The sequence below is a fragment of the Bubalus kerabau genome, chromosome 4 (assembly GCF_029407905.1).
Source record: "Bubalus kerabau isolate K-KA32 ecotype Philippines breed swamp buffalo chromosome 4, PCC_UOA_SB_1v2, whole genome shotgun sequence".
NCBI lineage: Eukaryota > Metazoa > Chordata > Mammalia > Artiodactyla > Bovidae > Bubalus > Bubalus kerabau.
The window spans coordinates 12,643,043-12,669,592 of NC_073627.1; the positions used below are offsets into that span (position 1 = coordinate 12,643,043).

The following is a 26,550-nucleotide window of genomic DNA, read 5'->3' on the forward strand; positions in this document are numbered from 1 at the left end:
GTCAAATCAGTGAATACATGCTTACAGGAGACTCTTATGTATGTGAATCAAATGTCAATCAGACTTATTGTAAGAAGCCTCCCTGGGCAGGCAGTAACCTGGCAAATCGACAAGAGCTGAGGGTCACAGAGCGGCCGTGAGGGAGGGGCTGGGGTCTCTAGACCTCCTCTTTGGCCTGAGGTCTGAGGACAGATACACGGGGGCTCCTGGGCATCCCCGGGCAGAGACCTGTGTGTGCTGGGTGTGACTGTGTCCTGGACCCTTCCCGGGGGTCACAGTCTGACCCCACCTCCCCGTCACGTGCATCCCAATCCCGCTGCCAGTCATGGACCACACCAGGCTTCCAGGAAAGCCCATGTCCCTCTGTTTCAACAGCTTTACAGTCTGGGGTTCTCGGTCCCCGCCCTCAAACCTACAGGGAGATGCAATGTGAAGTCCTAGTAGGGGGGCTGGCAGTGCCTGGGGCCCCAAGAGGGCATGACAGCCACCCCGCCTCCAGAGGCCCCAGCATGGCCTGAGGTGCCCACGGAGGGGCATGCCAGTGGTGCGGGATCACTCAGTCATTCGCGGCAAACTTGAGACAGTGAGGGCTGACCTCAGGGCATGGGCAGACCGTGGACACTTTACATAAGTGCCTGGTTCCCTCTGCTCAAAACAAAGTCCACTCTGCCTCCCGTCCTGATGCCTCGGAGCGTCAGGGATGCCACAGCTGTGCCCGGGCCCTGACCCCTCCTTCCTCTCCTCCAGCCGCGTCATGACGTACCGGGAGCATACGGCCTGGGTGGTGAAGGCCTACCTCCAGAAGCACCCCGAGGGCCACATCATGAGCGTCAGGTAATGAGCGTGGAATATTCATGAGACATTTTGCTGTAAAAACATTATTTTCCCTCCATCTAAAATATGTCCTTGGTATTTAAACAGCTGGGAAATATGGCATTTCAGGGTAGTAATTAACTTCTGCTCTGGGACTGGCCAGAAAGGTCAGGGCCAGCACCAGGGCAGGGACAGCAGGTCCTCCCGCTGGAGAGCCTGGCCTACGGGCGTCCTGTGGGCGGCAGGAGAGAGGGGTGAACGAGGCAACCGGGGCACAGCCTCTCCGCGACAGCAGCATCTGCCGGGCATGTGCCAGGATCACCGTGCGGATCCATCGTCTGCCCATAAATCCATTCCTGCTGCCTGGTAAATCCTGTGCTGAGAGCGGCGGATATTTATTTGCCTGTTAGAGGGACAGCAGATGTAATTTACTATCACAAAACCACCATTTCTCCAAAGAGATGCTCTTCCTTTGTTTGTAATGTGGAAACAGAGCACAGCTCTCAAAACGCTGCCTGCCAGGCCCAGGGCAGGAAGAGGTGACCTCCTATCTTCCCCTCCCACCCATCACCACATTCCCTGCTATGCAAAATCTAATATCCGGCCGGAAATGAACAAATAACTCACAGCCTCCCCCAGGTCTTTGCTCACCCTGCTGTGTGCCTCAGCGGCTAGGCCTTTTCTGCCTGTAGGGAGGGGTCCCCGGGGCTCAGCAGCAGGCCTGGCGCCAGAGTCAGTGGGGTGGGCGCATGTGCCATCCAGGGGCCTCCCTGGACACTCTGAGGGTCCAGGGGACCGTGGCCTTGAATAGCACGTGTGGACGGCCCCTGACTGCACGTGGTGCATCCTGGGGCCCCGGTATGCCCACCCAGCATCACCACGACCCACTCCCACAGCGTCAACGGGGATGTGCGCTTTTTTGACCCTCGGCTGCCAGAGTCTGTGAACGTCATGCAGATCGTGAAGGGGCTGACAGCGCTCGACATCCACCCCCAGGCAAACCTGATTGCGTGGTAGGTGCTGCCTCTTCTCTGCCCCCCGCGCTGCCCAGCCAGCTCCCAGGCCCTGTGTAAACAGCAGGCACCATGACCCACCCCCACACCTGTGGAGGAGGGACTGAGTGTGGGGCCCCTTTGCTGCTCCTCACCTTCCTGGCCTCACAGCCCTTGAGGCTCAAGCCCCCTCATGGGGGTGACCAGAGAGGAGCCCCCTCTCCCCATGGACACACCTGCTCCCCGCGCTGACCGCCAGGCCTTCTCCTATGCAGCGGCTCCATGAACCAGTTCACCGCCATCTACAACGGCAGCGGAGAGCTGATCAACCATATCAAGTACTACGACGGCTTCATGGGCCAGCGGGTCGGTGCCATCAGCTGTCTGGCCTTCCACCCACACTGGGTCTGTGTCTCTGCCCCCATCAAGGGCTGGGGGTTCGGGAGGCGTGGGGAGGTGCTAGCAGCGGCAGGCAGAGGCCCCCGCCCCTCACTGCAGTCGGCTACCCTAGGATCTCCAGGGGCCATAGCCCCCAGACTGCACTCCCTCTGGAAGCAGTGTCAAATTCCCTGTCACTCAGGGAAGACATGAAGTAGCCCCGCTCTTCGCGACCCCTCTGGCCCCTGCATAGACCCCAACCCCAGAGAAAGCTCCCCTTGAAAAGTCCACTGGGGTAGGAGCAGCCCAGACCCCATAACCCGGGTGACGGCACCGTCCTAAATTACAGTCAGCCATGCAGCTGGGGGCTGCCATGTTGTAAATTAGGATTCTCCCTACCTGCCTGTGTGCAGCGCAAGGCTCCCCAGGAGCCTGGCATGTGGCTCTCTGCCAAAACGCATGGCATGAGGTTCCCAGAGCTGTCCCTGGGGAGCCATGCTGGAAAGAAAAACGTGGGCGGTGTGCAGAGCGGGCGGGTTCCCTGTGACAGGGCGGAGGTGAGGAATCTGCACGAGCTGTGTGGCCCAGGAGCCCGTCATTTCCACGCTGGCCTTGCGGGCGGAGTTGAGGTGACCAGGCCTGGCCTACACACCCCCGCCAGCCGCTCACCCCCTGCTCTCTCCTCCCTCCCGCAGCCGCACCTGGCCGTGGGCAGCAACGACTACTACATCTCCGTGTACTCGGTGGAGAAGCGTGTCAGATAGCGGCCCCTCCCCACAGGCCGCCGTGTACATAGGGGACCCACCACGCTGCCCTGAACACTGGCCCGAACCAGCTGCTGAGGGCTCGCAAGGGCCCGCACTGTCTGTCTGTCTGTCTTCGCTGTCATGCCCAGGAGCCCAGAGAAGGGGGCTCTGCTGGAGTCCTTGGTGTGACGGTGGCTGCCCTGCTGAGACACGGCTCCCGGGCGGAGGGCACGGCCCTGTGCGTTCCAGTTCCCCCCGTCCTGCTGTCGTCTGAGGTTTAAGGGGGTAACACACTTGCTTTATTTTCCAAGCGATGCGAGCATTAGTCTCCAAACCAGACGGAAGCCAGCTCCTGGGGCTGCGTCCCCCCCGGCGTGGGCTCCTAGGGTGGTCCGAGGCCGCTGGCTGAGGTGGAGGCTTGAGACTGAGTGAAGGACAGATGGAGGTGGCCTGCCACCCGCTGGTTGTCACCCCAGGCCGTCTGGCCAAACCCCAGAGCCCGAGCGCACCCCTCCCCACAGGCAGGCCTCCCCTCTGAGTGTCGGCAGGAGGGGCTCCGGTTTGGAAGGAGAGGCAGGTCCCTTGGGCCACAGGGCCTGTTTCTCTCAAGTGCTGCTCTTCCCCGGCTGGTGCAGGGAACCCTGGCCTCCCCACCCGTGCCCCACATGCATCACATGAGCACACGTGGAGGGGCCGCCCAGCCCCAAGTATCCAGGGCTAAACGGCGCCGCCCCAACCCTCTGTCCCCACACACATGGGGGCAGCTCACACCTGCAAGGGACACAGGAGGGCTCCCAGGTAGGCGGCAGCTTCACGCGTGACCATTGCATGCACGCATCTGTGGAGGGGCCCTGAGCAGCCATGCCTGGAACGCAAGACACAACCACGATGATGATATTTTGAAAATCATTTTTTCCATTTTCCTTGGGAATCAGGATTATTCAAAGATAGAGGAGTGAGCTGGCTTAGTTAATTCTGCCGGTAAGAGGCCAACAATAGTGGGAATGTGAGGAAGAGCCATGCTGTGGACCTGCGGGGGCTGTACAGGGCACATGGCTGGGCCAGGGGCTGGACATGACTGCTCCCCCAAGAAAGTTCCAGGACGGTGTCCACCGTGTGCTGGGTGAGTGAGCGGCGTGCGGGTAGGGAAGGCCACAGAAAGCTCAGCTCACCCAGTGCTCCAGACATGGTGACTTGGGAACCTTCCAGAAGCTGAGCTCTACCCACAGATGCCGAGCTGACTGCCCACAGCTGATTTCACAGAGCAGTTCCACTCCACATTTTGAGCTCACGTGTGGTTCTGTTTGTTTTGAGACAAAACTATCCCCAGGCGAAGCACGGGGGCCCCAGTGGGGCTGTCTTCATAGGTCTGATGCGAAAATTCAATCATGAAGTTACAGAGGCTCGAGAGAGTGCGACCTAAGGGTTCATTTATCTCTATTTATTTTATCAAAATGAGAACTGAAAGACTTTGATGAAACATGGAATTGTAACACAAAAAGCGAGAAGGATAAACTGTTAATAAAAGATAAATACGCAGAGGGCTGGCTGGAGGCGCTGTCCTTTAAGGCAAGTCCTCCGTGCCCTCGGGGCTCCAGGCACAAGGTGGTGGTTCCCGGCCCTTGGCCCCCTTGGGCACAGCCCCAGCCTTGTGGCTTGGACAGTTGGCCCAAGAGAAGGCCCTAGATTTGGGGTCACCCCACTCTGCCTGTGAGCCCAGGCTCCCAGAGGGAATCCCTCTGCCACTTCCTGTGTCTTTTTTACTTAACCACCTACAGTTAGAAGCCAGAAGGCTGCGTCTGGGTTCTGTCCTGGGGATCCGTCTTCCCACCCTCATCCTGTGGCTTGGGGACCCCAATTCCTTCCTCAGCCAGCATCCCCTCTGATCCCAGCCTGAAGGGTCCTCCTGTGACTTCTCAGGCCCACCTAGTGGTCCAGGGTTGGCTCCCCTGTGGGGCCTGGAGTCCATGTTCCACTGACACGCCAACAGACCTGAGGGGTCCCAGCCCCTTAAATGCACCTCACGCTTTAGGGGTCCCAGTCCCTAGAAGCAGCTTGGGTCCCAGCTCTTGTCACCCTGATGACAGGAAATGGAGCCCCAGGCGTGAAGTAACTCACCCAGAGCCATACCCACTGGGTGGGTGGGAGCAGGAACCGGGGTCCCACCCGACATCCTGACCTCGTGGCCTCAAGATGGAACCTCACTCAGCAGACAGGGTGTGGTGAGTGGGGAAGTGGGCAGCACCGGGAGCCAGCCATGCACACTGGTGCCGAAGGAGCGACAGGAATTGAACCGGGTTCACTAGATTGGGTGGGGTTGACCCGGCCGAGGACGAGAGGCCAGCCCCTGAGGAGGCCAGGCAGGCTGTGACGGGCATGGTTGTGGGGGCACACGGGGAAGAGAGGAGCCAGGACTCAGGAATGAGGCAGACCAGCCGCCCCCTGGGCCCAGACCAGGGAAGCCCCTGTGTCAGCCCTCAGGGCAGCTGCAGCAAATCACCCCAAACATGTCAGCCAGGACAGACTCACCCTCCTGGGCCTGGAGAGCCCCACGCCGGACCTGGAACCAAGGAGTTGGGCAGGTTCCTTCCGGAGGAGAACCACTTTTCCCCTTTTCCAGCTTCTAGAAGCCGCCCTCATCCCTTGGCTCGTGGCCCCTTGCTCCTCCTTCCGAGCCGGCAGTGCAGCTGGAGTCTCTCTCACAGGGCATCACTCGGACTCGGACTCGGACCCCACCCCCCGCTTTCAGGGACCCTGGGATGGCACGGCCCCACTGAATAATCCAGGACAATCTCTCCACATCCAAGTTGCTGATTGGCAGCCTTAATCCCCTTTGCCACATGACCTGAGGTTCACAGCTCCCAGGACTAGGATGTGGGCCTCTTTGAGAGACTTGGTTCTGCTGACCACTCTCTCTGTCTATAAGTCCCCTACCAAGCAGAGCCCCCAAATGCCGGGGGTGGCCTAAGAGGAGGTGAGGGGTCACTGAAATGGGAAGCAAGACATCCATCCCTGCTCTTGAGGAGCAGGGAAGGGCCCCTCTGTGCATTCTGAGCCAGCTGCCTCTCCATCCCTGGGGAGACCCGCAGGAGGAGGCTCTGAGGCCTTGGCACGTGAGGGAGACTGTGGGGAAACGGGTGGATTCCCCAGTACAGCACCCACTCCAAAGAGGGGAGGGGAACTGTTGCCATGGAAACCTGGGGTCTGAGCAGCTGGAACTCCTGAATTAAATTACAGTTTGTTTAAAACAAGGATACCCAGCACTTACTCAGCTGCACCTGGCACGCTTCAGCAGCGAGAGTAATATTTTCCCCATTAGCATCAGTTATCCTGTCACCGGGATTTGAATACAAATCAAGTGCTCGTAAAAATGAAAGATGGGCATGTGGCTGGAGATACCACAGGAGGGCGCCAGACCCAGGGCTACACCCTCCACGCACCAGCTCCGAACGGCTGCAGTGAAGGAGCTGGAAAAGAGCCCACCAGCACCAAGGGGCCGGTGTCAGCTTGCCAGCCAGGAGCCAAGGATAACTGTCCTAGGTGGCCATGCAGGGACAGCCGTCCAGCTGAGGAGAGAAAGGGTGGGAAGGTGTTATCAGGAGGACTAGCTCGGGGAGGCTCTGCTCTGTGGGTCCCTCCTGGCTCAGTGGCTTTCGGCACAGGACCACCTGAGACTTGGCCGTAGGCTTGTCCTCAACCCCACGCAGACACCATGCTTCAGCACATAGGAGGCACCAGGAATTCCCAGCAAAGGTGTGTTCACCTGGGCGACACAGTCAAGCGTGTGCATGCAGGTGGGTGGTAGTGATTGAGTCTCAGGACGTGGGGCCTACAGAACAAGTTTGGAAAAACATAACAACAGACAAGGGCTGGGTGCACCATAAGGCTGGCTGGCCACTGTCTCCATCTTTGGGTTTCTACAGGGGTCCTCTGGGAAGAGGTCAGAGGGATTGGCCTCTCAAGGTTGTCCTGCTTCTCGGGTTCAGTTGTACAAGCTGGCTGAGGGTGCACGTGGCCCGAAAACTGGCCAGTGCCTCCTGGCCTGGGGCAGGCGAAGATGGGGTAGGATGAGAACAGTTGAGGGAAAAGGGACCAGAGGGAGAGTGGCAACTGGGATGGGCCCAGTTGTGTCCCCTAAAGGGACAGCCAGCAGGCACATCCTGAGACCCCCGCCAGGCCCACATGCACCCAAAAGTGTGCAGCTGGGACGAGCAGCTGAGGATCAGGAATCCAGGTGAGGCGTCCAGTTCACCAATCCAGGGGCTGCCACTGGTTGAAGGAGGAGAGGCCATGAAAGAGGAGATGCTCTACCCAAGTGTACAGCAGACACCAGGGGGCAGAGAGGAGGGGGGGCAAGGCGGGTACAGCTTCTGGGGCAGCAGAGCCCTCCATGCCAGATACAAGGCAAGGGAGCTCCCAGAGAGGCCCCCAACTGCAAGGGAGGGACTGGAGGTGATGGGGGGCAGCCCAGAACTTGTCACCAGCACCCATAGGGCCCTGCTTTGCAGGAGGAATGGCCTGGGGGCTATTCTGTGAGGGAACCCAGCCACGTGCGGGACTCCCGCCCCTGCAGCCTGTGGAGGGAGTGATCCCAGCTCCACAGGGAAGGTGGCAGCTGCCAGCAACAACCAAAGCCCAGGCAAAACCCACGTGGGGTTTCCTGTCTTTTTTGCTCTTTACTGGAACTTTTTGCACTGGGGAAAGAAATGACACACTAGCACTGAACAACTGGAAAAGGCAATTAACAGGCCAATTCCATTTACAAAAGCATCAAAAAGAATTAAATACCTAGGCATAAATGCAGTAAAGGAGATGAAAGATTGTACACCAAACAACAAATCATTGCTAAAAGTAATTACAGAGGACCTGAATAAACAGACATTCTGTGTTCACGGATTGACAATATTATTAAATGGCAGTATTCCCCAAAGCAATCTACAGATTCAATGCAGGTCCTAGAAGATCCTAAAGACCCTTTTGCAGAATTGGACCGATCAAACTCCAAATGCATATGGAATTACAAGGGTCCCCAAAACAACTTTGAAAGATAAAAGGTTGGAGTCTTTCTACTTCCCTGATTCAAACCTTAGTACCAAGTTACAGTAATCATTCTACAGTGGTTCTAGCATAGAACAGAATAGAGAGCCCCGGATAAATCCAGACATCTAGGGGCAACTGGTTCTCAAACAAGGTGACAAAACCACTCAGTAAGGAAAGAATAGTCTTTTAACAAATGGTGCTGTGACAGCTGGATATTTACACACAAAAGGTGGACCCTTACCTTACACCACATACAAAAACTAACTCACAATCAATCAATGGCATAAATACAGGAGCTAAAACTTTAAAACTCCTAAGGAGGGGGGGCAGGAAATAGAGGTAAATTTTCATGACCTTGGCAACAGATTCTTAGATTTGACACCAGAAGCTTGACACAAGAAAAACTAGATAAACTGGACTTCATTAAAATGTCTTTGTGCATCAAAAGACAAGGATGTAAAAGAAATCTGCAGAAAAAGATTTCAGAGAAAATATTTGCAAATCATATATCTGATAAGAGTTTAAGGATTTGATATCCAGAACTCATAAAGAGCTCTCACAACTCACCAAAGGACAAACAAATAGTTCAAAACTGGGCAAAGGACTTAAACAGACGTTTCTCCAAAGAGGCAAACTTGGGTCTGTTTCCCGCACACAGTAAAGTCGAACTATTGACACCAAGTAATGGTAAAAACAAGTGCGGCAGCAGGTGCCAAACAGAGAATCCCAGGCAGCTAGTGTTTAAGAGGCCCAAACTCCCTGCAGGCTTTCAGGGAAAGGTTTTTTAAAGACCGGGTGAGGGAGAAGGGTTGTGGGGTACACGATCAGCTCATGGACATTCTTCTGATTGGTTGGTAGGTAATTGGGAGTCAACATCACCCATCTTCTGGTTCCAGTGGGTCTGGTGTCTACATGCTTGTGGACAGTATACAGTTAACTTTTCCCACCTAGTGGGCGTTTCAGTATCTGCAAAATAGCTCAAAGAATGTGGCTTCTCCAAGCTAGGGCAGACCCATGGCAGATCCTCCCCCTGACCTCACGGTCTGTTCTTGGACCCACCTTCCTGCACCTCCCCCACCGGTGCAAGGGGTGGACTTGCACCAGTGCTGGGTGTGGGCTGGGAAGGTGCTAGGATGCGGGCGGGATGCCGCCCGCACAGGGTGAGGTGTCTGAGATGCTGAGTGTGGGGTGACAGGTGCTGGGGTACAAGGGGCTTGTGTCTGGGAGCAGGTACCCGGTGTGGGGTGCAGAGCGCAGGGTTCTAGGTGTGGGGGTGCCTGAGTGTCCAGTGCTGGGATGTGGAGTGCTTGAGGACGGCCACCGGTGCCGCCACCTCCTGGGGAGCCAGCCCACATCCCTGGCCCAGGTGTTGTCCTACGGCTTCCAGGTTGTCCTGCAGCGCCACCGCGTGGCCGCCGCAGGGCTCGCTCTTACCCGGACGCAGCTTGGCTGAGGGTCAGGCGCTAGGCTTCCAAGAAGGATGGACGCCTCCGCGGCCCTGCACCCCTCTCCTTGGCCCCGCGTCTTATCTGCTCTCAAGCCCTCAAGAGCCGTCTCAACCTCTGACCCGCCGCGACCCAGCGTCCCCACTCATGGGTCCCCCAAGGGTTACCAGCAGGCAAGCACTTTCTCTTCAGCCCTCCATGCAGCCCGAGTTCCCGCCTTCCCCAGGACGTCCCTCGTCCCAGGACACACGCCTAGGGGCTTCTACCGGCACTGACCTGGGATGCCCCATCCTCTGTGCCCACGTAGCGTCCATGAAGCTGGTCCTACCAACACCTCATCTGTGTCTTCAGCACTATTTCTTGGGCTCACACCCAACGCCTGGGACTTGGCCTGAATCCTTCTGACTTCTTCCAGAAGATTCCTTGGCTAACCCCGTGTTCTCTGCTGCTCTGTCACCGCCTCCATAGTCTGACCCCCCAGGACCCCTAACCCTGGGGACCCTTGACCACGACCCTGACAGCTCTCAACATGCTGCACGTGTACCGCTGGCCAGCCCCGCAGTTCATCCTCCCCATGTGTCCTGGACCGACCAAGCATCGGAATGACTCCTGTTCTCATGTGAAGCTTTATCCCAGAACCCTGGTGCTTAGTGGCCTCAAAAAGTGCCTGTTTTAGAGGAAATTCCCTCCACTCTGCCCGCGAGCGCCCACCCTCCCCTCTGCGGATTGGCTCCAGCGAGGATATGACACCAGCAAGGCCACAGTTGATTGGCTTGTAGGGAACCAATCAGAGCCCTTATCTGGGAGTGACGCTTGGCAGCCTGGGAAGGTGGGCACCCAGCGGAGACTGATCGGTAGGCCTAGAAGTTGGAGGGAGCGGGTGGTTGGAGACGGTGGATAGAGGAGGTGGATGGCGAATGTGAGCCGCAGAGCGACAAGGGGCAAGGGGTCCCGGATGGCTTCCTGCGCTAATCGTTCATCCGCCGTCGGGGTTGGTGGAGGTTCCTGCCATGTGCTCCTTGGGCTGCCATCCGCAGGCCTGCAAGACCCTGTTGACGCCTGTGCACACACGGCAGGCTAGCCCACAAGGCTGCACTTGCACGCTACCTGCTCCCTGGGTCTGCGCATCAGGTAAGGGCTACCCCATTGTCACCTTCCCTAGAGGTCCTCCCATCGGGCTCCCAGCTTAGCTTCCTCCGGTAGGAAGTGTTCCAAGCTGTGGATGGTGGCCGAGTTGCAGGGACGGCTGACTGGGCTTTGGTAGTTGTGAGGCAGAATAGGGGTGGGGTGGGGTGTCACTGGGCCCTGAGTTTCTTTTCAAGTCTAAGAAAACTCCCTCTTCCCCAAGACCCAGTGACGGGAACCCTGGCCTTCGTTCCTGCTACCCTGACTTTGAATCACTGATTCTCTGTAATAGACGTCTTCCTGCTTGAAACGCCCAGAGAGCTGCCTCTTTACAGAGGTTCCCATGATGCATAGTTAGGGCCAGAAGTCAGTCCCGGAGAGAGACCCTGGAAGACAGAGACCCAAACTTGATTGTATGCAGTGATGATCTCATTATTATGTCATGGACTGACCTGTGTGTCCCCCTAAAATTCAGATGTTGCAGTCCTAACCCCAAACACCTCAGACTATGCCCTGATTCGGAGAAAGGGTCTCTACAGAGGTGAACACGTTAATTGAGGTCATTCATGTCAGTCCTGATTCAACAAGACTGGTGTCCTCATATAAAGGGGAAATTTGGACACAGATGGGCACACAGGGAGGCTACGTGAAGATGGAGGAAAAGTCCAGTGATGCTTCTCCATGCTACGGCTTGCCAACAACCAACAGAAGGTTGGAGATTCCCCCTCACAGCCTCAGATGGAGCCATCCCTGCGACACCTTGAACTCAGACTTCCAGCCTGCAGGCTGTGAGACAATGCATTTCTGTTGCCTGAGAGGCCCAGCCTGTGGCAAATAGGACACAGGTAGTGGAGGCCTGCTTTCGCCACACACTTTTATGCGATGACCTGGAAGGAAGCACTTCCTGAAAGCCAGATTCTGGAAGTCCAAGTAGCTGCAAAGCAACGTCCTGGGGGAAATCAGGGCTATGGGGCGTGCGAGTGATTTCTGACCACACTGGGAAGATTTCATTTTAAAAAACGACAAGCAAGGGCTTTAAATTCTCAGTTCAAGATAGAGTCTGAAAAGCAGAAAATGTGTAGGACTACTATAAAAGAAAATCTTATTTCTTGTAGCAGGACTGTTGTGTCTGGATATCATTCCCCCGGTTCTTTTCTGCGGGTTGTAGGCTTACAACATTAATTGAATTCTCAGCCTCAGCAGGTCAGTGTGAAAGAGTCAGATGGAGAGAGCTGAGTGGGCTGATCTTGACCCCCTCATAATCACATCAAGCCTTGCCTGCCAGCAGAAGCGACCCTGCTCCCCATCTGAAGTGTCCTTCCCACCCCCTGCTCATGAAGACCCCACCCCAAGCAGGTAGGGGGAGACCTGCTGAGAGGAGACTGATTCTCCTCAAGACCCCATCCAGTAACCCCATGTTGCCTCCAGATCCATAACTGCAGTGAGAGCCCAGCTGACTCCAGGGAAGGTGGGGGCACATCCCAAGAATTCCGAGAAATTGCTGACTCACACTGGAGAGTCTTGGGGAGACCTCACGGGTGCACATGGCAGCCAACACTGGGCGAGCTGGACAGGGTATGAGCGCCTGAGACTCTGGGCCGCACTGTTTGCTTTCATCTGTACTTGGACTTAGTATGGCCCAGCTGAGATACCAGGAATCTCTTGGCATAATACAGACGAAGGACTCCAAGGGCTGGATCAGATAAGGACTTGACATGAATTCATCAGGTGCAACTCACTCACTGAGCTCCTTGTGTCCTCAAGGCACAGGCACTGGACAGAGGCCCCAAGAAATCCCTTGGTGAGGACCTCAGGCTCTTGAAAAGCCCTCCAAGGTCTGCAGGCCAGGGAAGACAGTAGAAGCGCTGCCCTCAAAACAGGGGCCCTGATTTCTCCTGAGAACCAGGAGGCGCAGGCTCAGAGCTCGCATGGGCAGGTCACTGGAAAAGGCAGCAAACCCAGCAGTAGTCACAATGCACGGTTCCAGAGAGCCCTTGACACTGGCCAACTGCAAAAGCTGGACAGTCTCAGAAAGCCTCAATGGATCATTAAGCAACGAGCCAGATCTGGGAGATAGAGATCTGATGGGAAGGACCTTAGAGGAGAATCATGACCTCTCACCCAGTTCCGGGACTGAACAGAAGGGAGAATGGGTTCCTCATGAAGGGGTCTATGTAGTATGCCTGGCAAACCTCCCCCCAGTGCCTGAACCATTGTGCCAGGTACTGCTGCTGCCTAACAACCTCCCCCTGCCCCGGCTCTGCACTTAGGCAGAGTCAGCAGGGAAGGCTCATCTCTGCTCTGTGGGATGCCAGCTGAATGGCCCAGCTGATGGGGGATAAGAACTCCCCTGACAAGAAAGCGCATCTATCCAGAGAGCAAGGGATGCTGACTCCTCCCCACACAGCCCTCTCCACGGACTGCTGCTGGAATAGATACTCTGGATATGGATTTGTCTCCGCCCACTCTAGGAGGCTTCTGCCAGCTGCACTGTTGTGGACTTGGAAGCCATTAGTGGTGTCCATGCAACTCTGCTTCTGATCAAGGAGTTCATTTCACAGAAAGGAGTGAGCGCTGGGGATGTGCCATAGGACACCTCATCTTATGACCCCACCTGCCCAGGACTGCTAGAAAGGTGGTGGGGCCCATGCAGACTTGGCTGCTGTCTCAGCCTGGGCGACCAAACCGGGCTGAGTACTGTGATCCCTCATGCCAGCCAGGACACACGAGTGGAAGCCAGGGCTGCAGGTGTGGGTGGCACCCCAACCTATATCCCTGATACCCCATGGAGGCTTCTTCCGGGACCACGGAACCAGAAGATGGGCTCCCCTGGGGACTGGCCACCGGCCCGGATGACAGAATCGGTGGGGCACGCTGCCTAGTTGACAGTTCAGTGGACACTGGAGATCAGGGTTGTAACATCAGTAAACGCAGCATTTTGTGCATCCGAGCCGGCGGGGCAGTGATTTGTGAACAAGATCTCTGACCTGGGAGACGGTCCACGCGGTCACCCTGCAGGGTTCCCACCGTAGATGGAACTTCTAGTCTTGAAGACCAAGCAGGTGGGGCCTTCTGGAAATGCACCTGAGCCGCACAATCCAGGGTCCCTGAGCCCCGCCCACTGCAGGTCCAGCCCCTTATCTGGGCGGGGCTTCCGTCCTCAGACGGCCGCGTTCCGCGTTCTGCGGTGCCAGGCCCCGCGCGGCCGCCGTAGCGGGGGTGGGTTGGGCCCGGATTACGGTGGCCGTGTGGCACGGGGCACGGGTCCGACCGGGCAGGGCGGCGGGGCACGGGCCGGGCCGGCCGCCATGGGCAACCTGTTCGGCCGTAAGAAACAGAGCCGGGTCACGGAGCAGGACAAGGCGATCCTGGTGAGATACCGGGCCCTGCAGGCGGGTGGGCGCGGGCCGGATACCCCCGGACCGTACGGGGAAACCGAGGCTGGGCGGCGGCAGGCTGCGCTCCGCTTCTCCAAGGGGTCCGGTCCCTCTGGCCGCCCAGCCTCACGCCCGGGCTGCAGCCTCGGAGCCCGTCTGGGGCGATGCGCAGTGGGCTCCCCTTGGGAAGCATGTCCGGGCCCGGTTCCCAGCGAGTCTGAGCGAATCCTGTCGCTGCGGGTGTAGGTGGTCCGGGTGTGGCTGAGCTGTGCTTCGGGAGGCGGGGCCCTCGTTGTACTGTCTCGTGGTTGTACCTTGTCCGTGGGCGAGTCCGCGCCTGCGGGTGGGGCTTCTAAACTCCAGCCCCAGCCCCGGCCCGGTGCGGGCTCGGAGCCTGCGTGGCCGACTCAGGTGGGAGGTCGTGGGGAGGGGATATCTGGCAGTGGGGCCTCATTGCTGCTCCCAGAACTGGGGGACTAAGCAAACGCGCTCATTGTGGGACGGTCGTGTTCTGTGTGCTTAGGACTCAGGCTGGACTCAACACCTGTCCCAGTCCTTGTCAAACTTACAATCTGTGCGGCCCCTGAGGAACGAGCCATTGGCCCCGAGCTTGTGGGCTGCCCTTGTCTCCAGGCCACTCCTGGCCCTCGAAAGTTTCAGATGATGGTGATGTTTCTATGTTTCTACTTGTGGATTCCAGCGTCTTTTTCTGGAGAGCACTGATATGAAAGTTAGTTTCTAGGGAAAGAATCGTGTGGTATGTTAAGTGAAATGACGTGTTGAGAATAACCCATTTTTTTAAGAAAAGTGTGTCATGAAGGAGAGAGCCTAGAATGTGAGTGGAATCTACCTTCGCTTTCTTTTCTAATTTTCTGCAGGAAGAGTACGTAATTTTTGGTACTAAAAAAGAAACTAACTCAAGTGGCAGGTTGTTTTGGGGTGGGGTGGGGCGTGGTTTTACTGTGGCTTCTGAAACCAGAAGTTATAAAACTTTTTAACTGAAGTTCCCCTTGAAAAAGAGGCCTGTTTGTCACCGGAGAAGATCAGCTGTCGTTGGGTTTTTATTGTGGTTGCGGTCCGGTCCCCAACATGTGCTGGCCTCCATCCTGGGCTTCTGGGCCTCTGGCTGAGCAGGAAGCCCCCGAAGCTCTCCTTTCTGTTGCCAAGGATACACGTTGGTGGGATCGTGACAGGAACAACTCAGTTGGCACACCACAGAACAAACTATTGCCTGATGTTTTCTGAGAATGAAAAGCTGAGCTGAGGAACCTTGAGCTGCCCCGGGACCTTCTGCTGAGACTTCTTGTTTTACAAAGGGGCGGCCTGGTCACACCTGCCTCCCTCTGGCTCTTGCCTGACATTTTGTCCGCCGCCTGCAGAGTGGGTGCTCAGCCCCTATGGAAGAGAAGCAAGTCAGAGTTGAGCCCGGCTGATAGGCTGGCTATGGGGTGATATCTCATTGTCAGCGGACATCTCTCATGTCAGCGTGGACAGGACATGTGGCTGCCCTGAGCCACCAACCACAGAGTGCACTGGGGCAGACGGCCTCTAAAAAGGGAGCTACGGAGCGGCCGCTTTAGACCATGTCCATGCCGGGGGCTAATTTCTCACCATGTTGAGTCCAAAAGATGTGCACACCCTTGACTCACTTAACTCACTCCTGGTAACCGACCCTGAAGACGTCATCTTCCATCGGAGAAGCGCCCCACACTTGCAGGTGCTCACCGTCAGCGTCACCTGAAATGACGGAATTTGGAAGAAACGTAAATGACCTAAAACAGGGAAGGAGAGGCTAAGGCGTGTAAATGGCCCTGCATCCTTTTTGGGACAGGACTCCAGGGTGCCAGGTGCTTCGTGAGTCATGTGAACCCATCACCTCAATGCGCTGTCTGTTGTCCACCCACGTGTAGTGGCAAGAGACAACAATGGGGGAGCTGAAGGCATATGGCTGACATCCCCAGGGGGGTGAAGTTGGAAGGGACGGCCCCATCTCCAGCTACAGCTGGACTGGGCTGGTGGCACTCAGGTGGCCCTCACCAATGATTTTGTGTCGTCTCTGCACCTTGGAGGTGGTGGCCACACTCCCTGACCAGTGCTTACACTCCTCGCTGTCTGGGGTTGGGGGGGTATCCTGGGGGCTTGTAGGATATCCAGCCTCATCCTGGGCCTCCACCCCCTAGATGCCAGCGGCATCCCCAGTGGGCCAGCCAGGAATGTCTCCAGGGAGTGTACCACGTGCCCTGGAGGGCAAACTGGTCCCCATGGAGAGCTCTGTTTCAGAGGATGCGCTTCCATGGGTGGCAGCTGGGGCAGCCTGGCCTGTGGGGGGCCCTACGGTGTCCCTGGCAGTCTCTGTGCCTGCTCTCCTGGGCACTAGGTAGCCCACCGAGTGTCCAGCACTGCATGGGCCCGTGCCAACACAAGGCCTGCTCTCCCAACAGCAACTGAAGCAGCAGCGGGACAAGCTGAAGCAGTACCAGAAGAGGATCACCCAGCAGCTGGAGCGGGAGCGGGAGATCGCCCGGCAGCTCCTGCGTGACGGCAGGAAGGAGTGAGTGGGGTGGGACCAGTGTGCGGGGGAAGGAAGCCATCCCCCGTCAGCCTAGAGCAGGGCGTGGGGTAGGCCGGGGAGGCTGGTTGGTGCTGGGCCAGGACATCCAAAGGCCGTGACTGCTGGGTCCCCTTTGCAGACGGGCCAAGCTGCTGCTCAAGAAGAAGCGATACCGGGAGCAGCTCCTGGACAAGACAGAAAACCAGATCACCAGCCTGGAGACCATGGTAGGCCTAGTGGGGGTCAGGGGTATGGGCCGTGTAGGCCAGAGGCCCTTCAGAGAACTGAAACCCACCATTTTCCTTTCCTGGACCCTCAGCCAGAGGCTATGGAATGGGTCAGGCCTGGAGGCAAAGGAGAAGCTTTACTGGGAGCCTGATGTTCTTAAGGGTCTGGGGCTGGTTGGCTGCTGCAGGATTGTGGTTGGGGGGCTAGGCCGCTTCTGGGTGGTGGGGATGGGGGGCCGGTTCTGCCCCAGTGACTGAAGAGGTGCTAAGATCTGCAGGAGGCTCCCAGGCAACCTGGGTTCAGGGTGCAGCGCTCGGGTTGTGCTCATTTACTAACAGTTTTGCTGTTACAAGCAGTCTGATAAGAGATTCTTCCCAGGCCCTCTCAGTCCCGCCCAGCTGGTGGTCAGGGCACCAGGAAAGGACAGAGGGAAGAGGAGGGCAGAGACCGTCAGTCTTGGGGACAGTGTGGCCCTAACTCCCATCGTGGGTCTGCGTGAGGCGGCAGAGAAGGCGGGCCCCTGACCACACAGGTCTCCTCCTCAGGTCCAGAGTATTGAGTTCACCCAGATTGAAATGAAGGTGATCGAGGGGCTGAAGATTGGAAATGAGTGTCTGAATAAGATGCACCAGGTAAGTCTTGGCGGGCTGGGGGCAGAGAGGAGAGGGAGCCTTGTGGACCAAGGAGGGGGCTTGTCCCTGAGGCCACAGCTGCACCCAGGCCGTTGGGCATGAGGGAAAGTCAGTCATTATGAGGAGAGGCGGACCATTTAGTAAGACAGACAAGCTCAGGAATATTGACCCGAGAATAGGGACTCCAGCTAGAACTTGGATCCAGAGATTCTAAGCGTGACCGGAGGGATCACCTCTTCAGAGTGGGGGAGGGGTGTGGTGAACTAATCAGAGGACTTCCTGGAGGAGGTGAACACAGCCCTGTCTCAGGAAGCAGCACAGAGGTGGATGGTGAAAGGAGAAGTGAGGTGCAGAGAGGCCACGGCCCAGCCTCACCCCATCTCGTTCTCGATGAGTGGATGGCAGGTGGGGCTGGGCAGAGAGCTGAGGTTACGTTGCCTTTCTGAATGTCCAGTGTAGGGGCCAGTCAAGCAAAGGTGTTGCTTTGAACCCAAAACAAATTAAGTCATGTGGCCAGAGAAAACTTTATATTTGTTACTACTGCTAGGGTTGATCTGGGTGCCAGAAGGTCCACTGAGAAGGGCCAGTAGGGGTCTGAGAAGGTCAGTTGAGGCTTCTGAAAAGACTGGTCTAACTGCTCCATGCCTGTGTAGACAGGCCCTACCGGGGACATAAATAACCAAAGCTGTTACTTACAGACATAAATAACCATATCCCACTTGGCGTGGCTTCCTTTAAACAAGAGCAGAGGGGCAAGGCCGTGTGCGCTGCCAGTGCAGGTGGGCTTCACGAAGGGGCTTCTGTCACATGCTTCACTGACAAGACTCAAAAACTTGTAACCAATCAGGTGATGTCCATAGAGGAGGTGGAGCGGATACTGGACGAGACGCAGGAGGCCGTGGACTACCAGCGGGTACGTGTCACCGTGTCGGGGCTGCTGTCTGGCAGCCAGGGAGTGTGGTGGCCAGTGGCCAGCCCTGCCCGTGAGGGCCAGGCCTTCCCACGCCACACGGGGGCTGCCTGCCTTCGTTCAAGGGAGAGCAGCCTTGGGCCGGGGCTGTCTCCTTCCTCCATGAGGTGGCACCTCTCCCCCTGCCCTGGCCCAGCCATGCTCTTCACCTTTGCTCCTCCTTTTGCAGCAAATAGATGAGCTGTTGGCAGGAAGCTTCACTCAGGAGGATGAAGATGCCATCCTGGAGGAGCTGGACGCCATCACTCAGGTAACAGGAGCTCCGGGACTGACGCAGGCTCCGGTGGAGGGGCCCCCGGGAGGCCTCTGCTCACTGGCCTCGGCAAGCACCTGCCTTGAGTTTCTCTTGAGCCCACAGCCCTGGTTTTACAGCTGGTTTTACTTCCCTAAGACAACTAGCATTTGTTCTAAACCGAAGCTCCTTCTCCCTGTCCACCTGGCTGGCCACAGGGTGGGACTGGCCTGGAGAGAACGTTTTGCAGGTTGTCCACCGGGTGTGGCAAGTCTGAGAGTGAGCCCAGTGCACAGAGCGAAAGACTGGCTCACCTAGCTCCCTCGGCACCTTTCTCCCCAATGGGCAGTGGTGGGGTTTAGATCAAACGGGTGCTCTTTCCCTCTTGTGGTGGGTCTCTCGCTGTCACTGCCACGTGTCGGCCTGGAGGCCTCTAACTGGTCAGCCGTCTCTTCAGACCCTGAGTCTGCTCCCTCAGAGGACGTCTCCATCTCTGGGGGCCCCTGCCTCAGCGAGCCACATTCACGCCGTGCCCACCAGCCTGCCACCCCGCTGGCCATTGGCCACAGGAAAGCAGGTCCTGAGCGCTGCTGCTCGCCGTCTGAGGGGCCCCACCTGCACCTGCCCGCTGACTCACCTCCTCCCGAGCCCCAAGAGGCAGACCCATGCTCTGTGGTTCCGTACCCAGGAACCAACCTGGGCACCACCACGCCAAGCTGGGGCACCACCGTGGCCCCTGACCTGCATGGGCACCTGCTCCAAAGCCCTCAGCCCAGACTCAGAACAGAACTCTGGGCGGGGAACCCCTCAGGGTCCGGGTCATTGGGAGCAGCCACCTTTTGTGGCCACCGATCTGAGTGACAGAAACGCCAGAAGCCAAGGGTGTGCGTGCTGCGGCGTCACGTGCCATTTAAACTCCGCTGAGAGCAGCCAGGTGGACAGGATGCTGTCCTTCCCAGGACAAGGATGGGGCGAGAGTGTCTCACGGCCTTTACCCTCTGTCTCCCGCAGGAACAGATAGAGCTACCAGCGGTTCCTTCAGAGCCCCTTCCTGAGAAGATCCCAGGTACCCGCCTTGTTATGTCCTTTGGAGAACAGTGCCTCCTAGAGCAAATCATGATCTCCCGGCCGCTGGGCCCTGCCCTTCCTCCTTGGGGAGGTTCAGGTCCCACCTCCGTGCTGGGTGCTCAATGGTACCACCTCAGGCAGAGTGCAGCCTCGCCCTGGGGTTGGGCCCAGACCTCTGAGGGGTTTGGGTAGCTTCATAAGAGCCAAACCCCATTCAGAGAGGCGAGTCCCAAAGCATCAGGAAAGGGCACATTTAGCTGTGCGGGCTCTTCCGGGTCCAGCCCAGGACCAGCCGTCCTTGATTCGTCACTGGGACGACCTTCCCTGGGGCATCGCTAGCACCTTCAGAAATCCGCCTTCGTGATTCCTCTTCGGCTTGCTGCTCCTTGGCCTCCTTCCGGGGTCCGTGGGAGGGTGCACGCCCGCCGCTGCGCTGTCCCAAGTGCCTGCGCCCAGTGCCTGCTCTCTGCCAGCCGCCCGGCTTCTGTGTATGCCTCGCCTTCCCCAGAGCTGCGCCCGTTCCTCCCAGAGCACCAAGCCCTGACCTGGCTCCTTGCCACCTCTTGTCCTTTTCGGGAAGTTCCTGCCTGTGGGGTGTTCTGTACGCCACAGACATCTCTCTGTTTCCTCCACAGAGAAAGTCCCCGTCAAAGCCAGGCCCAGGCAGGCGGAACTGGTGGCAGCCTCGTAATGCGGCCTTCTCGCATGGGACTCTCGGGGACTTCGGAGGACTGGAGCCCACAGTTTGGGTGCGTGGCCAGCCCTGACCGGGCTCCCAGGAGGCGGGCGCCGGGCCAGGCAGGCCGGGTGCTGACGGAGCGGCGCAGCACACACAGGGCTCCCGGTCGGGTTGACTCTGCGGAGTGTTGCCCTGGCCCTGCTGTCCTGCTCTCATTTCTGGATTAAATGGCAACATTCAGATCCTCCAGCCAAACACAACTTCTGAAGCTGTGCTTCCCACAGGCCACGGCCAGGTTCGACGCTCCTGGTGCTGGTCACACCGCCCAACCCGGGTCGTGAGGCTCCACGAGCCAGTGTCTCCACAGCGCTGTCTTCTGTTCAAGGCACCTCAGACCCCGCCCCGCCCTTCCCCTTCTTCCTGCTGCTCTCATTAGCTCACGGGGGCTTTGGCTAAGGGATCCTTGGCTTGGTCTGGCTCCCTGATACGCCCACTCTCCATGCAGATTTGGGGGTGAAAACCTCTGTGCTTCTGTGTTGGCGTTTGGGGGTGGTAGATCAGGAGGGGCACATGCCTGCTGGATTGCTGACTCTCGGATCTCTGCCCGCACCCCCCTCTCTGGGGCCTTAACGCTGAGGCCCAGTCCTGCCAGGACGGACGTTCCAGGACGGCCAGCAGGTCCAGCCGAGGCTTCCCGAGCTGTCAGCAGCCAAGCAGAGACTGAGAAGGATGGAAATGCCTTCCCTAGTTCATGATTCATTTTGGAATTAAGACAATCTCACTGAGATTTCGCTCCCAACAAGAAAACAAAGTGGACCCTCCTAGCCCCAAGACAGGCCAGCCCCATATTAAAGCTGACGCCCATACAGCCTGCCGCCTCGTGGACTGGGGTCTGTGGAAGGGCCTGGGGGGGTTAGTGTGGCTCCTGTCTCTGGTCCTGGCACACGGCCTCTTGACCCTCCCGGGATACTTCGGGACACTTGGTTGGTCAGTGCCACATGGGGCCTGGGGACTCAGGAGCTGGTGCGGTTCTAGCCCTGCCCAGCTGTGGGTGGAAAGCAGGCCGGGGCTCTGGGCTCTGGCAGTCGCCTCCGGGGCAGCTGCCTGCAGCAAGGTGCAGGGTGGTACTCTGGCCCTTCCTCCCTTAGAAGGGATGCTAGTGGTTTCTCTTCTTTCGGGGGAAAGACCCTTTGCGTCACTCCGTGGCAGGTGGCCGGGAGGTTGTGCAGTTTAGTGTCTGCAGGGTGAGCGGGTCTGGGTTAGAGTCTTGTGTCTAGGGTGGGAGGCCAGATGCCCCAGGGAGCAAGCAGGCAACAGCAAGGAGGGAGAGGTGGGTGTTCCACCTCAGGGGACCTCCATGCCCTCCACTCAGAGGGCACAGTAGGATGAAGACAAGTTGCCAGGTCTGGGGTTCTTCAAGAGGAGCTAGAGACCCCAGTTTTGAGGGGATAGTCTTCATGTGAAAGCACGCTTACCAGGTGCAATGCATGCCTCAGCCAGGAAGGGGCTCTCTGCCAGCCAGTTTCAGGATTTTGCCAGAAACTGGTTTGGCCAGTGCCAGTCTGTCTGTTGGGCCCCGCCCACTTGGTTTTGGAACTGTGGGGATCCTGCGGACAGTTCTGATTGAGAAGGGAAGCAGACCCTGCCCCTCCTGCCCCCAGTGACCTGTCCCCTCTGCAGCAGTGGGTCCCAGGCCAGGGGAGGGTGTGCAAGGAGGGCCGGCCCCTCCAGACCACCCTTCCCCACCCCAGCAGGGTGGACCCCTTCCCTTTTCCTCTGTCTCCTAGCACCCAGAGCTCAGGGAGGTCTGTGAGGGCCGCCGTTGGTGAGATTCCCCACCTCCTTGACGGTTTCATCACCGGGCACTCTGTGGTGGGCCTGTGGGCTCTGACCCCCACCGGGCGAGCGCTTGGAGAACTTGCCTGTGGGCGTGTGTGGCTCGGCTCCCTGGGAACCACTGGGAAGGTCATGACCAGCCTCCTCCTGGCCTGCTCAAGAGGTCCCCTTGTCTGGAACGACAAGAGAAGCCCCATCCTTTCACCACCAACATGTAAGATGTCACGTACCTAGCAAATTGCCTTTTTCTTTGTAAAAATTTATCCAGTGGACCCAGGGAGGCCCTGCTCTGAAATCCAGCTGACGTCAAGCTGACTCCAGGGCTCCAGCCTTGGAGATCGCCTGGCTCTTAGGCCCCCCCATGTATGTGTTGGGTCAGGGGAGTCCCTCCTGCCAGGATGAGACATCCTCCTGCTGAGCGCTGAGCCTTGCTCTTAAAGCACCAACTGTGTGACCCTGACCCAGCCTCCTAATCTGGGGGGGCCTAGGACTCAATGACAAATCAGTCACAGTAGGGTGCAAAATCTGGGGGCAGAGCTGGTATCCTGCCGAAGATCAGTGGTGGCCTGGTGGGGGAGGGGGGTGGAGAAGGGGAGGCCAAAGTGAGCCACCCACAGAGGGCCTGAGAGCCGCCGTGCCTGGTGGGTGGGAGAGGCGTTAAGGGGGAGCCAAGAGGCCCGTTTGACCACAAAGGGGACTTCTAGGAAGCCGGCAAGCCTGGCATCCAGAAAAGACAGACCAGGACAGTAGGGAAAAGAACCCAGGCAGCGGGACCATTTGGCCGGAGGCATGTTTGTGATCAGGCAATGTGGAAAGTAGGAAAGCAAGGGATGGGGAATTGGGGGTCAGAGGGCACCTAGGGCTGGGTGGGGGTATTCCTGGGACAGGGTTGCCCTGCCACCTACCCACTGCTGCCCCATGGGATCTGGTGCCCCCCTGCCTGCTCATGGAGAGAACTTGGGGATGTCAGAGAATTGTCATGACAACACAGGGCCTTTGCCTTCCCAGGAGAGGCACGGAGACAGGTCACTCAGCAGGGGATCCCACCACGCCTTCCATCTCTGCTGGTGCTCAGCCACTGGGGTGGGGGCAGCAGGTCAGCAGGTGGAGCTGGGCCTGGGCCCGGGTGGAGCTGGCCTGTGGCCCCAGGCAAAGCCTCGACACCCAGCCTTGGCCTCCTCTGTGGACACTTGCGCCCCTTAGCCGGGACAGCTGCCACCTTGGCATGCGCCTCACGCTTTTCTTGATCCCCAGCATCCTCGAGGCTATGTGTCTGGGGCACTCAGAAAGTGGGAACACTCCGGATCTTTCTCCCTTAGTCATTTTCCCCACCCCCTGAACCCCAACTTTACAGAGTGACTTCCCACACACAGCCCCGCCCCATCACTGGTGCCCAGGCCTCCCCAAGGACCAGGTCTCAGGCTGGGGGGTGGGGGGCCTCTGGGGCTGCTCTCGCCGCTCGCCACCTTGTCCCTGAGGAGTCCCGGACTGATGTCAGAAGGCAGATGTGTTCTTTCACACCTGTACCTGAGGGAGGCGCACGCTAATCTAGGGAAGACATTTAATGGGTGTGAGGACTCTGTTCTCTCATCTGGCTTGCGGGGTAAGCACTCCTTAAGAAGCCAGAGTTCTGAAATGAGCTCAAAAGAGTAAGCAGGGAATGAGGACCGTGGGAGCTGTGCTGTGGATGGGAGGCGCTCGGCACTGTGACCCGCGAGGAGTGAGCTGCGCTTTGTGGGTTTCTTCTGGTAAAAAGCACTGAATGTGCAGCTCAGTCATTTGTATTACGCTCCGAGTGGTGCAGCCATCACCACAGACAGCTTTAGAACAGTCCCATCATCTCTGAGGAAACCCTGTGCCCTCTAACTAGTGCCCTCTTCCCCGCTCTCCTCCCCCCAGCCCCTGGCAGCCACTGATCGGCTTTCTGTCTCTCTGGATTTGCCCATTCTGGACATTGCGCATAAATGGAGTCACACGATGAATGACCTTTAGTGTCTGGCTTGCTGCTAAGCTGCTAAGTCAGTTCAGTCGTGTCCGACACTGTGTGACCCCATAGATGGCAGCCCACCAGGCTCCCCCGTCCCTGGGATTCTCCAGGCAAGAACACTGGAGTGGGTTGCCATTTCCATGAAAGTGAAAAGTGAAAGTGAAGTTGCTCAGTCGTGTCTGGCCCTCAGCGACCCCATGGATTGCAGCCTTCAAGGCCCCTCCGTCCATGGGATTTTCCAGGCAAGAGTACTGGAGTGGGGTGCCGTTGCCTTCTCTGGTCTGGCTTCTCAGTGTGGTGTTTTTGAGGTTTGTCCATGTTGTAGTGTGTATCAGTACTTCATTTCTTTTTGTGGTTGAGTAATGTTCCATTGTGTATAGATGGACCACATCTTATCTGTGCAGTACCTGATGAACATTTGCGTTGTTTCCATTTATTCACTTTTATGAATGATGCTCCTGTGAACATTTCTGTACACATTTTTGTGTAGACATGTTTTCATTTCTCTTAGGGTATAAACCTAGAGTGATTTCACTCTGGGTCATGTAATGACTCTTACGTTTGGCCGTTGGAGGAAGCAATGCTTATTTTCCTAAGTGACTGTGCCATCTTTACTCCCAGCAGCAGATGTGAGGACTGTACTCTGTCCACGTCCTGCCTAGCCCTAGCTCGTTCTTGGTTTTTTTCGTTATAGCCATCCTCAAGTGTTATCTCAGCATGGTTTTGATTTGTATTTTCATAATGACTGATGATGTTGAGCATCTTTTCTTGTGCTTAGTGGCCATTTGTACCTCTTCTTGGGAGAAATGTCTGTTTACATCTTTTTACCCATATTTTAATTGGATTTGGTTTTTTTTAATTATTGAGTTACAAGAGTTCTTTATATATTGTTTTTTCCTGCACCACATTGCTCGTGGGACCTTAGTACCTGACCAGTGATCGAGCCTGGGTCCGTGACAGTGAAGCCTCGCCTCTTAACCGCTGGACCCCCAGGCATGTCCCCCTTTTATATATTCTTAATCCTACACTCTGATCAGATATAAGATTTGCAAAAATTTTCTCCTGTTCTATGGGTTTTCTTTTTACGTGTTTAATAGTATCCTTTCAAACACAAGTGTTTTTTAATCCTGATGAAATCCAGTTTATTTTTTCTTTTGTTGCTTGGGCTTTTTTTTTTACCTAATCCAGGGTCATGAAGATTTATTTCTGCGTTTTCTTTTAAGAGTTTAATAGTTTAGCTCTTACACTTAGATCTTTGATCGATTTTGAGTTAATTTTTATAGGTATTTGGTTGGGAGTCCAACTTCATTCTTTTACACGTGGATTTTTTTTTTTTTTAGAAGTGTTTTTTTAAGAAGACGAACACATTTGTCTTCCTTTAATGTGGAAGTTGACTGATTCTTTTCCGATTATTTCAGTACCATTTGAAAAGACAGTTATTTCCCCCGTTGAATCCTTGACACCTTTGTCAAATATCAATTGACCAAATGTGAGAGTTTTTTTCCAGCCTCTCAATTCTACCCTATTTGTCTATGTCTACCACTATACCCTTATTGTAGCTTTGTAGTAAGTTTCAAAATTGTAAGTGTGAATCCTCTAACTTTGTTCTTTTTCAGAATTGGGTTTACTATTCTGGGTCCCTTGAATTTCCATATGAATTTTAGGATCAGCTTGTTAATTTCTGAAAAGAAGTCAGGTGAGATTTTGATGGGAATTTTTTTGGATCTGTGGATCAGTTTGGGGAGTGCTCCCATCTTAGAAATATTAAGTCTTATGATCCATGAACACAGGTGTATTTTCATTTATTCATTAATTCCTTTCAAAAAATTTTGTAGTTTTCAACCTATAAGTTTTACACTTGTTTAATTTATTATTATTTTATTCTTTTTGATGCTATTGTAAATAGAGGTTTTTTCCTTAATTTCAATTTCAGGTTATTCGGGTTAACAAGTGTATAAAAATACAATAGGTTTTTTTTTTTTTTGGTATGCTGAACTTATATATTAGTTCTAGTAGGTTTTTGGTGGAACCCTTCGGATTTTCAATATGCAAGATCATGTCATGACAAATAGAGATATTTTTACTTCTTCCCAACCTGGATGCCTTTTAGTTCACTTTCTTGCCTTAATTTTCCTGGCTGAGACCTCCAGGACAGTGTTGAAGAGAAATGGATGTCTTCATTTTATATGTTTCTATTCCATTCCCATCCCTCCAAAAAAACAGGAAGAACAAAATCCTTACAAAATTTTGGAACAAAATCCAGTCTGTTTCTTTTTTCTTTCCTGATGGTTCTTTCCTACCTTTCTCTTTTCATCATCTTTTTTTTTTTTTTTTTTAGCCAGGCGGGGTGGTGGGGCTGACAGGCCAGGCAACACCTGACCCACTTGGCCTTCACCGTTCTCGTCAGTCTTCCTGATGTTTCTGTGGATTCCGTCATGAAATGTGAGCTTG

The 26,550-nt window shown here is 56.1% G+C and overlaps 2 protein-coding genes across 2 annotated transcripts in view; both read left to right on the forward strand.

Moving 5' to 3' along the window:
- The window catches only part of RPTOR (regulatory associated protein of MTOR complex 1), a 329,649-nt gene extending 324,775 nt beyond the window's left edge, over positions 1-4,874 (forward strand). Inside the window, exons 32-35 of the mRNA XM_055575332.1 lie at positions 748-834; positions 1,710-1,826; positions 2,081-2,210; positions 2,879-4,874. Coding sequence (XP_055431307.1) covers positions 748-834; positions 1,710-1,826; positions 2,081-2,210; positions 2,879-2,947 — 403 coding nt within the window. The 3' untranslated portion in view covers positions 2,948-4,874. The remainder of the gene's footprint in view (positions 1-747; positions 835-1,709; positions 1,827-2,080; positions 2,211-2,878) is intronic.
- Positions 4,875-13,759: 8,885 nt separating this feature from the next.
- CHMP6 (charged multivesicular body protein 6) lies at positions 13,760-21,147 on the forward strand. Its single transcript, XM_055575334.1, has 8 exons — positions 13,760-13,910; positions 16,358-16,467; positions 16,607-16,694; positions 17,241-17,327; positions 18,175-18,240; positions 18,467-18,547; positions 19,541-19,595; positions 20,233-21,147. Exons 1-8 carry the CDS (start codon positions 13,848-13,850, stop codon positions 20,286-20,288), a joined length of 606 nt encoding a protein of 201 aa, XP_055431309.1. The 5' UTR covers positions 13,760-13,847; the 3' UTR covers positions 20,289-21,147.
- The last annotated feature ends 5,403 nt before the right edge of the window (positions 21,148-26,550 follow it).